This window comes from Zerene cesonia, chromosome 4 (assembly GCF_012273895.1).
Source record: "Zerene cesonia ecotype Mississippi chromosome 4, Zerene_cesonia_1.1, whole genome shotgun sequence".
Taxonomy (NCBI): domain Eukaryota; kingdom Metazoa; phylum Arthropoda; class Insecta; order Lepidoptera; family Pieridae; genus Zerene; species Zerene cesonia.
Genome location: NC_052105.1, coordinates 673,477 through 685,987, shown reverse-complemented (window position 1 = coordinate 685,987; position 12,511 = coordinate 673,477). Strand labels below are relative to the sequence as shown.

The 12,511-nt window shown below is 32.0% G+C and overlaps 2 protein-coding genes across 3 annotated transcripts in view; both read left to right on the top strand.

Moving 5' to 3' along the window:
* LOC119839633 (neither inactivation nor afterpotential protein G) overlaps positions 1 to 1,594 on the top strand; it is a 5,835-nt gene extending 4,241 nt beyond the window's left edge. The window contains exons 8-11 of one of the 2 annotated variants that reach the window (XM_038366033.1): positions 281 to 464; positions 747 to 891; positions 1,013 to 1,159; positions 1,425 to 1,594. In XM_038366033.1, coding sequence (XP_038221961.1) covers positions 281 to 464; positions 747 to 891; positions 1,013 to 1,159; positions 1,425 to 1,554 — 606 coding nt within the window. In that variant the 3' untranslated portion in view covers positions 1,555 to 1,594. Of the gene's footprint in view, positions 1 to 274; positions 465 to 746; positions 892 to 1,012; positions 1,160 to 1,424 lie in introns of both variants that reach the window. The other variant, XM_038366032.1, reaches the window with a different exon arrangement.
* Positions 1,595 to 3,145: 1,551 nt separating this feature from the next.
* Positions 3,146 to 4,523, top strand: LOC119839614 (retinol dehydrogenase 13-like). The gene has a single exon (XM_038366001.1). It carries the CDS (start codon positions 3,544 to 3,546, stop codon positions 4,435 to 4,437), a length of 894 nt encoding a protein of 297 aa, XP_038221929.1. The 5' UTR covers positions 3,146 to 3,543; the 3' UTR covers positions 4,438 to 4,523.
* Positions 4,524 to 12,511: the final 7,988 nt, after the last annotated feature.

Here is a 12,511-nt window from a genome sequence, read left to right as displayed (position 1 = left end):
TCGAAACGTCGGGTTAATAATATAATGAATAAATCGCGTTTAAAATCCGTTGAAAAGTTTTTAATTTCTAAATAATGCATGCTGTTATAGTGTTGTACAAATTAATTCAATTAAATTTACTATTCTCCAAACGGGTACCCAATTATTGTCCATATCATCATACCTATCGGTTACTAACTACCTATTGGTAACCAGCGTCTTTTTTTTTATGTCACAATCAAAACTGAATCTAAACTTAAATTAAAGAAGAAATTTCCAAAAAATGTAACTTTGGGTCAAGGTGTTCCGCGACTCGTTCCCATTCCACAACGACACAAGCAAGGAAGGGTTCGTGTTCCTTGCGGCTTGCATCCAGCCCAGGAGCAGGGGTAGTGTCACGCTGCGCGACACCAGCACCACCGTGCCTGTGGTGGTCAATCCGAATTACTTGCATCAGGATTGGGACGTCAAGTGCATGGTTAGAGGTAAATATCGGATGCTCTGGAGTTCAGTTAATATAGTTAATATATTACATACGTTTATGGGAAACTAGCTGCGCCCCGCGGTTTCACCCGCTTAAGTCCGTATCCCGTAGGAATATCGGGATAAAAATGTGCTATCTACGTACCAAATTTCATTGCAATCGGTTCAGTAGTTTTTGCGTGAAAGAGCAACAAACACACACATATCTTTATAAACTTTCGCATTTATAATATTAGTAGGTAGGATAGGATGGGCACATGGTTGATGCTTCACCAATTTTGCAGCTGTTCGCAGAGCAGAAAGGCTGGTCACCACCAAGCCATTCAAGGAGATAGGTGCAAGGATACACTGGCCTCGGCTCGAGAGGTGCTTGAGCTTCTGGCAGTACTCCAAGCAGGATCAGATCGGTCTACAGAGACGGAGGAAAAAGTATATTAAAATTTTAATATTACATACCATATATAATATAAAATTTTAAATAATTAATATATAATATATAATTTAATATAACATAACATATAACAAAACTTTATAAAACATTTCTGAACAGATTGAAGTCTCAAACAACAGAGAAGCCAAAACCAAGACCAAGCCCACCAAACGAGTACCTAGAATGCTTAGTTCGAGAAATAGCAGTGACGGGTCATCACGTAAGCGGGACTGCAGCCGGTGGTACTGTGGTGGACAACGAGCTCAGGTAAAACCGTATATAAAATCATTCTACGTAATATTTACTAGCAGTTTGTCCCGGCTTCACCTGGTTCAGTATAAAATACAAGCCTCTGTTATATGGTTTTATCCGGGTATAATATGCTAATCCAGACTATAATCTACCTGTTTTTGCGCGACAAACATCTATACATCCATCCATCATTCATGGGAAGGGGCCCCAAGACCGATAATATTTTCTTTCAATATTGCTATAGACATCCATTTTTTACTTTCTTTCCTTGTAATTGCAGAGTAAAAAACGTCACGGGACTTCGAATAATGGATGCCAGTGTGTTCCCATCGCCGATATCCTTGTACCCAAATTCAGTCATCATAGGAATGGCGGAAAAAGCTGTGGAATTGATCCGGAGTAACGTGTGACTGTTAATATACTTATGAATATATTGTAGTTTCATTTCAAGCATTTTAATTTGAGAAAATTCAATAAACGGCCTAGTGCGTGCGGGATCGCGTACGGAATAAAATTCACTGCCGGTATGAATCAATGACATTTATGATAAATATTTTTTAATAACATCTAGTCAATACAATTTCACTAAGTGTATGTATCCCATGTGTGGTAAAAGACTAGAGTTTTTCACAAAAAGTTCTCACTATGTCTTCAGTATGAAGATTTACATGCAAAGATAAACTGATATAGTACCTCTAATTATCTCTTGTATATATGTTACGGTTAAATAAGTTTTCCGTTACAAAGCGCTTTCTATTATTCTCGTTTTTCTTTATTTTTTTAGACCGTAAAAGTAAGTTGTGAGAATATAAACTCCCTAGTTAGAACTAGTAGCAACTAAACGCCGTTGTTACAAGTAGTTCTACTAGTTCTAACTTATAGGAATATAATATTATTGATATATAATACTTAGATCACAGTTTTCAACACGTACGTTGCAACTAAGCGTAGCGAAACTCATTGTTTTTTTTTTGTTACAATCTTAGATTACAGCGCTATGATTTTTTTTTTCCTTTTTTTTGCATGCTTGTGATGCGTAAGGAGGCTGTCTAACTGAATAGCAAACCCTGCTTGTAATACAAAACAATTCGGTTCGCATAAACGATTTTTTTGTCGTTATCTTGCGTATATTTCGTGGTATTATTTGAAGTCGAAACATCTTTAAACAAAACTTATTCCAGTGCGGGAAAGCGATGGCGCTAGAAGACCTATATCACTCTATATTTTTTTCCACACTGGAATTAGTTTTGCTTTAGTACGTCACGGTAAACCCTCGGTTGTTCGTTGGGTTCCAATGTTGAGAATGGTTTAAAATTAAGTTTTATGTGTCATAATATTCAAAGACTTATACTTATATATTATTTATTTATTTATTTATTAACTCTTTATTGCTCTTGAAACATCATAAAAACCTTAATTATTATATTATTATTAATATATATACATTACAAACAAATATATTATTATATTATGGATAACTTATTATTGCAAATATTAACATAAATCATGTTTAGTATAATTTATTAAATAAACAAATAACCTTATATATTGCCCAAGTTAAATTTAATTAACACGTACATAAGTAAATATACAAACAAAAAAGATAACCGCAAACATACGCTTCAGTTGTCCCTGGCGGCAGCCTAAGAAAAAAACTATTTAAACCAACCATATTACACGCTAAATATAATATTATTTTAAATATCAAACTTGCTCATAATTTATAATTGAATGGCTTTTTCAAAGGTCGCCTTTTCCTATATTACCACTGGTAATCGAAAATAACTCGAAAGTAATTAGGAATAACTGCTCAAGGGACGTTATTTTGAATAGGTTTTTATTTGCAAACACATACATAATAAATAGATCAAATAAAAAATCAGGAAGTAGGTACTTTTCCAGATATTAAATCGGTTAATTTTAATCTCTTCATCATAATTAGTTAACAGATAACATGCAATATACATGAAACTTAATATCTTATAAAAGAAAGATCGGAAATAAATTTTTTATATCTTACATTAAGAACAAACACTGTAAGCGCTAATTTAGATATACCCAGTACCCCAACTATTTGTAGCAATACAAATATGGATATTGGGAAACGTGAAATACACGTAAGCTAGTACTAAAACTTGTTATGTTTATGCATAAGTAGAACGAAAAATTGTTTATTCCATACATTAATTCCTCATTTATACTATATTTTACTTCTCCACTATTGTTCACTTTATTGGCATCGCAAACAAAACGTGAAACAATGGTAATTCACGAAACCTTTTTTGTAATAAATATAATAATAATAAATGCATAGTCCATTTACAGCGTAAACTTCCTGTTTAATGACAGTACCTTGATCGACTTCGTGCTGTGTTATTGTATTATGGACGATTAAGAAAATGTGTAGCACGGAATCACGACTTGATGGTAAAACTATCATTGTTACTGGTGGTAGTGCAGGGATAGGCTATGAGGCAGCTAAGAATCTGGCCTATAAAGGAGCCAGAGTAATCATCGCAAGCCGCAACGAAACCAAACTCACTAGGGCCAGGGACCGACTCCAAAAGATAACAGGGAACAAACACGTAACATACAGGCAAATAGATTTAGCATCATTGAAATCTGTGAGGAACTTTGCACGCGAGACAATAAAAACGGAAGAAAGATTAGATGTTTTAATAAACAATGCAGGCGCAGTGGGACTATCAGATCGACTAACTGAAGATGGACTCAACCTGACGATGCAAGTGAATTATTTCGGCGCGTTCCTGCTCACATATCTATTGCTGCCTCTGTTGAAGTCTTCATCACCGAGTCGCATAATAAACAGTTCAGCGTCGTCAATGTACATCGGACATTTAGAATTCGATCATTGGAACGATGTCGGAAGGTACAACACTATAGAATCGCTAGCGAATTCGAAACTCGCTGTTGCGCTATTTACAGCTGAATTGGGTAATAAACTAAAAGATACTAATGTCACAGCGAATACATTCGATCCATTCGTAGTTCGTGATACAGATATTCTGAGTAATATACCAGGATTGATTCGGAATGTTTCTCAATTGTTTGTGGATATAATTGGCCAGCCCAAAGAAGACGTTGGTAGGGAAATTTTATTTCTAGCGGCGGATCCTAACATGGAGAAGGTAACTGGAGAGCATTACAAGTTCTGTAAAAAATGGATTAATCACTGGCTAGTCGACGAGGAAATGTTAACCAACCAGCTGTGGGATGAATCGAAAAAGGTTGTAAATATTACTTCAGAAGAAGATTGGGAACGAGTAACATGAGGAGTCTAAGTGATGAATATACTTGTTATTTTTTGTATAAAAAATTGTGTTATCTTATGATCGAAACATATGAGAGTTCATTGAAATGTTGAATGTTCTTATTTTTGGTAAAGCAAATTATGTAAAATACTAAATAATTTTAGTTAGCACGCTTTTATTCGTTTCGCCAGTTTGTTTGTATGTTTGTAACGGAGACCGTTGGACTCAATTTTGACCAACTTCAAACGTACCGATTTAATTCAAACTTTATACACTTATCTAGGATCGATAACAATACATTTATTTTATGAATTTACCTTATTATCCTGATAAGGATAGCCAGGATTAAATAATTTATAATAATCTGTATAAGAATTTAGTTGAGTAAATCATTGTAGCGTGTGTTCGTTTTTTAAACCTAATGTTTTCTTTTATACAGATTCTTACTGCTAACTAATATTTTTTAAAAAGAACCAAACTATATAAAATTGTATGAAAATTATGAATATACGATTAACTACATCTCAGCAATGCCAGTATTAAGCCTTGATATAACCTTGAAATCTTGCGTAAGTAAATTGTAAAGCAAGATTATGAAATTACCAATCAACTTACTTGCAATGTTGATATTGAAATAAAAACATTAATACCACAATTATATATATCAATTAAAGTACTAAATTCAAGGTGAATTTTAAAACATTATAATGCTTAAAGAATGGAAAAATTTACATATTTATGTGCGAACGAATAACAGCAATGAACATTAAAATAACACAATAAACATTAAATAAAGCGACAGTAATCATTGCATGATCTACATATATATCCAAAGTACTTTCATACATCTTTAGATAAATATGCATTTTACAAACATACAAAACTGGCTTTCCACACGCGGCCTTGCCTTACCCTGCCATTTTCTGGCATTTTTCTTAATGTTTTAAAAATGTATAAAATTTTATTTACTATAAAATGCAATATATCTAGTGAATAAACTTGGGTTATGTTTTAATGGGAACTTAAATAATTTTGTTCATAAATTAATAGTTGAGTTGTTTTTTAATTTATTAGTTCATAATAATTTTAAAAAATTTGCTCCTTAAATTTTTTAAATGCTTTATATTCCTTCAGTTGAAATTGCTTTGATTTCAAGTAGGAGACATATGTTTGTAAAAAAAAAACGAAATGAAGTCCAGTATTTTGTGAATATAGAGGCGTTCTCTTTCTAACCGAATAACCTGAAAAATTGGCCGTCCTACTCTTGCATAATACCTTTATGTACGTTAGTAAAGGGACGAATGAACAGCGCCATCTATTATTTTATTCACAATTCATAAAATATTTAATATCTAGTGAACTCTAATCCGAGGCACAGATAATATAATTCCTTACACCGGGACGTATGTCCTGACTTCAAAGGGAAAAAAAATCCAAAGAGTATTTATTATATAAAAAATTCTTCTTGATTAAAAATCGAGCAAAAAAGCAGTCTTGTAAAAAATCACCACGCTACGAATGCATGACCTTCCTCAATTCTCACAGATTATAAGCGATGTAATGCATCTCTGCAGTGTACAAACACGGGCTAATGGTCGAATCGTTATGTCAGTCACATGCCGCTTCCGTGTGACTTACGCAAATATCCGATGCGAGGGCGCAAGGCACCGGCGAGCGATCGAAAACGAATACCACATGTGAACCGCTGAAGTGATTAAGGTATTTTTAAAAAGACCTCGACCCTTGTAACTCTTGAATAAGGAACAGGGTACTGTCTTACTACAGCATTTTATATTTTAATACAAGACTATCTGCTCTAATGAAAGTGTAACCCAACCTCTATAAAATGTGTGTTTCATTTGTTAAAATATAATTAAACTTTAAGCACATACAGTCAAACATGTCTCTTATGCATTTTAACCAAGATCTTTAATCGTCTAACGTGAAGTGCGACTATATGGGAATTCGCTTCATCTTCACACTTGCAGCGCACATGCGAGAAGCGCTAAAAGGATTCTGCGGTGAAACGGGAAAGTTTGTTTTCCACACGTAAGAAACGCCGCGTGCATCGCTAATGTTTTCTAACTCTAAACTAAAATTTGTAAAGCAAGCACAGCATCGCCAAGCAAGTGCCGTGATACATACAATTACCAGTTTATATGTTATTTATATCATTTTGTTTATTTTTCCGCCTATACCAAATGTCTACTGTCCATGACACAAACTTGCATTTTGACCAAAGTTATGAATTACTGATAATTGCCATTTTGTAACTGTGTTAATGTCCTGCATCTATTAAGGGGTTAGTGTCCTTGTGAAACTGTATTGGCTTCTTATAACCGTAGAACACAGCTAGTTCAAATATGCATAGTTCAAACCTATCTCTTGCATTCTTTAGACGTTATGACGATTCAAAAGTGCTTATAGATTAAGTCAAAGAATATACATTTAAGTTTGAGTTTGCATTACAGGCGATAAACCGAGAATCTATTCAGACCGAATTTTGTTTGACATAAACAGGTACTCTATTGAATACTGGACAGAGGAGACATTACAGAGGAAAAAAACAGTAATACCAAAATTTTGAGGTCAAATTTAGTTTTTCGAGCTATAGAGGGAAAAAACTAGAGGGCTTGTAAATTGTAAGGTGTACAAGTAATTCAGGCTCTGCTGGTTTAATGGTATTAGAAAAAAATCGAGTTATAGAAATGTCGGATAATCGAGGTTTGCCTTAATGAAACAGGTGCCAAATAAATCCTAGCACATAGTTAATAATATTTGAACATTTCTACAATGCAAATATATAAAACACATGCGAAAACCTGACAGCGTTTAGGCAAACGAGTTGGCATTGCGCCTCGCTCGGAAACCAACTGACTAATTACGATTACAAGCACGAAAATTACAATACTAGCTGCGCCCCGCGGTTTCACCCGCGTAAGTCCGTATCCCGTAGGAATATCGGGATAAAAAGTAGCCTATATGTTATTCCAGTTGTCCAGCTGTCTACGTACCAAATTTTATTGCAATCGGTTGAGTAGTTTTTGCGTGAAAGAGTAAAAATACACACATCCTCACAAACTTTCGAATTTATAATATTAATAGGATAGGATATGGTTCACGGGGTAAACATTACAGAGTCTGATGGAAATAGAACGTTTTGTGACTTATATTTACTTAATAGTTTTTAGTGCAAATAAACAAATAATAAATTTCTTTATGGTTATCAGCACAAAATAAAAGTTATAATTATGTATTGGAAACAAATATGTGTTTTATATGAAACTACAAAGTAAACGAATTTACTTTAATACATTTTATAACATGGATCTCACAATTTTTACAGTAGACTAGCTCTTGCCCGCATTACAGTCGGAGTTTGATAGTTGTTATTATACCAATAAAACTTCATCTTGAATCACTCTATCTATTAAAAAAAACATCAAAATCCGTTGAGCAGTTTTAAAGATTAAGCATACATAGCAGACAGAGATAGTGACTTTGTTTTATACTATGTAGTGATAAACCCCTACAGGTTTTGAAATAAGGGATTAAAGGATTGTCAGCTTCTCCTCTTTTTTTTTTCTTTTCTCCATGCTTTTTATTCGTGTAACTGACTTGATTATTTAAGATAAACGGCCACAAGAGACCCCCAAAATCGAGGTTCAAGAGGAAGGTTTATATGTATAACATCAATTAATCTACTTCAAATTTAACGCGTGCGAAGCCGCCGGTATAAGTTTATTTATATAATCTTAATAACATTAATTACAAAAATGAATTTTAAGGAATAAAGTAACTATTTTTGACCCTCTGTCTTAAATTATTCCAAATTCCATCAAAATCGGCGTTGGGATTCAGCTGTGAAACCGCAACAACATTTGATTAATGTTCGTATGGATTATTCAACCAATATTCTATAGCTCAAAATTATCTCGCATATCAATAAATTTACTCAAAAATTCCTCTAGCAATATTGCAATAACAATATAATTGGTGATTAAAAAATATTTTATGTGAAAGTTTTATTGTTTTGTGAAACTATTCATTAATTAAGGAACAACTAGATAGTGTACAAATTGTTCTGATTGTGAATTTATATATAAAACATAATAATAAAATTATAATTTATGATTTACGGATAATTTCTAATATAAAAAATGTATATTAGCTCAAAAAACATTTAAATACATATTTGTGGTGTCAGTATTTGAGGTTTCTTAAATACCTAATTATATTTTATAATCATCAAATAAAAAACAGTACCACCTTTTTATATTCAGTAACAAATTTACAGAAGTTGAGTTAGAAAAAATAAATTATTATAAATCTGTCGATATTTTCTTGGTATTATATATATGTTGATTTTAAAAGGGCCTACAGATGTTTTAGAGATATTCTTTATAGTTATCTATATCCTATACTTATAATATAATTAATTTTATAAGTAAAATAGATAATATATATCTCATTATATCAAGGCTCAACTTGCATTGATTTCTCAATTTTTATCACAATGGCATAAGTATAAAACATATAGAAAATACAAATTCATCTCAGTAAATTGCACAAGGTAAGAGTTGTTTTTGTTGAAATATTCACCAACCTTAGTATATTGATTGACACTCGACCGCGGAACCTAAAAATATCTAATCAATTTGCAATTGCGTTGCTTCGTAATAACATAGCTTTTACTTCCGCATGAAAGGCCATGAGAAGACCATAGTTCGCGTGATTTTATATTTTTCACGATATTAACCTTTATCACATTTGACATACGGATTTTTTTTGCGAAATGACCGTGTCTGTTTGTAAGAATTTCACGCTTATGACTTTAATGAGGCGTTAATTTGTTATCTATTTGGGTGGCCGTTAAATGTTTTTCTATAAATATTACTGTATGCATTGCTTATTAGTTTGATATTTTTGTGTTTATACACTGTTATTTTCTTAAATATATTCAAACAACATAATACTTATGTAGTATGAATATATTTAAGACCGAAGATTTACCGTACCATAGAAATGCGACGATAATATATACTACTTATGAAATATAAAAAGAATTAATTTTATCCTAGTTCTAAAAGGATGAAGCCACAGTATTTCAGCACAACAAGAAGTTTTGTAAATTGTAAATTTTGTTTCCTTAAAATGTAAAACTATTCTCAACTTAGAAAACCTTTTTTTTCACATACAAATACTTGAAATTATAGTAACGAAATCTGCAATAACTTTTAATCAATATAAATGTGTTTGAAAGTACTTCAAAGGCAATGTTAATAATAGAAACTTGTTAAATCATAAGTAACTTTCCGTAACGATAATACGTCCTTGTTTCTGTTTACTGAAGATTCAAAAGCTCTTCTCAAAAAAGTCTAATCGATTGAATACATATTTAAATTTGAATATTTACTGCTTAAAATGTAAAAAAGCATTACGTATTCCATGGCTCCGCCAGCTGAAGTAAATTAGTTGGTCATATTGAGCCAGATTACCTTAGCATTTAAGAAAAAAGGGTAATCAATAAATTCTCGGTCAGTACTGATTTAATTCAGCGCATCTGCTACTCTATATATGGAGCAGCCATCTTGGTCTAGCCTTGCGAATGTCCGGTATTTGTGGTATGGATCTTCAATTAAACTTACATATATTAATTCTTTAATGTTATAACTACAGTTTGAATAAAAAATATGCTCAAATATACATTGCCATAGATTGTTTGATATTATTTTTTTGAGTAACGAGTGATGACTAATTCAGTTTTAATTGGATAATATAGACATTGTAACACCTTTTTATGTCATAGTCGGCAATGGAGCTGGTGGGTCGCGCCACCACCGCCCATGAACATTTGGAGAGGAGTAAGGTCAATTGCAGACCTTGCGCCTCTACAAATGGATTGCCGACTTTAAATTCGAAAGGGATTAATTAGAGATTGACCAGAGGAATAAAGGAAAAGACTAGGAAGGGTAAGCGTAATGATATTTCTTGTATTTTAACCAATTTGAAAAAAGTACGTACTTTCTAAAGTATTTTGTAGATAGAGGCTATTTTAATTTGCATTGATGTGTTATTTCGTATTTCTATACATGGTGAGTGAGATATCCATATGGAATTGAAGACTTTTTACATGTTTAAATTTAGGCTGTCTTATTTAGTGTGTCGCTACGCTTGATGAAATGTGTTCGTAGTGTTGTCAACACCCTTAAAATCCATAGTCGTAGCTGTACGTTCGTTTTTAATATGGAAACACCTAAAACTAAAAATCCTTGCACTATTGTTTCATTTCAGTGAATGTCGTAACTTTCTAATTTAAGCTTATTATTAATGGATACGTTCGCAAAAATGCATTATGCATATTTCGCAAGCATAATTCCTTTGCGAAACTGTTGCATTGTTCACGTTTTCCAAACAATTATCACACAAGTCGAAATTTTCAAACTTGTGGTCGGTAATCGTAGTTTTTATTTAGGTCGCATGTCAAATTAAATGAACATTACGATAAGGTGTTGCGGATAAATGGCTTTCTAATATTTTCCGATAGTTTTTGTTATTCATGTAATGTTATACAGGAACTGTCGAGAAAAAGGGTGTACCTTAATATAAATTAAATACTTTTGTGAGGCTATAATATACAATCATCTTATTTATTATTAACTAGCGGTCCACGCCGGCTTAGCCCATGGTACATATATCCTATATATAAAGCAATAAATAGGCTATCTAACATTGAAAGAATTTTTCAAATCGGACCAGTAGTTTCTGAGATAGTGCGTTTAAACAAACGAACAAACTCTTCAGCTTAATAATATTAGTATAGTTATGCTTACTTTCAATTATTTAATTTTTAATATCCTCCTATATAAAATCAAAAATTCATTTGTCTTATAAGCGTATGATATTTCGAAACTATTATAAGTCTCTATACATCTCTATAATAATTCTATAAAAAAACCATAAACATCTGTTCTTCATATTTATTATTATTAATACGTATTAATCAGAAAGTTGCATCTTTGTTTCTTAGAAATATTCTGGTCATTGGATATTCACACTTAAATAATCTTTTTTCATTAATATCTTTTATGCAACGGTTATTTTGAACTGTTAACGAAGGTGAGAGTATCTCAGAGTATCTCAGTTTGTAGCCACTTCGTTCGTATCTTGTTTTAAAGCTTTATAGTCTTTCAGTACCATATATAAAAAGTAACGTAACGAAAATTAAAGTTCTTACTTAAACCTTTTTTTTGTCATGATAAAAAACATTTGCGAATCCATAAGGAGCTAATGGTCTTTATGTACGTCGACTAGGTATATCTTATAGAATAATAATAGAATTTAAGCCGAATAAATAATCTGTAAAATTTCTAGAAATACGCAATTACCTGGAATTTTTATTTACATTTGAAACATTTACAGACTAATTGATACACTATTTAAAACCATTACATTTTTATACTTTACGCCTTTCGATCTTAAAATAATTGTCATTTTAAATCAGTGGCCAGTATAAAAAAATAACACAGTCGTAATAATAAATAAGATTATGAAAATCACAACAAAACAGCCACTATCTTAAAATGCTAATTAAATTTAAATAAAAACGTATTTATCATAAATTAAATAGACAAAAAAAAATCCCAATGTCAATATGATTACAAAACTATGGAATTACGGAAAATCTTTTATCTCGCATCTCTGTCTAACACACTGCATGTTACTGTATCAGAGTGAGTTGTCTATTTTAACAGCTGTCAATTTTGGCCCATAAACGCGGGTCACGAACCGACGAACCTCATGTACTTGACCTCAAGTAGTAAATTAAAAATACTATACGGTCAGTTATAATTACAAAATATTACTTCACCTGAGGATTCCTAAATTGTTGTTTCTTCACAAAAGAGATAGATTTACTTGATTCATTTATTTTTATTGATCGTCTGTATCACCTGTTCTTTTACTATTTAATGAGTTTATCTTTATTAATATGTAATGCTATTTGTTGCCTGCTATTGCGATTTCATTCACATATGCTTTCACCATTCAAACTTTCAATTTTTTCAAACAAGACTTTTAAACTTCTTTACCAAAG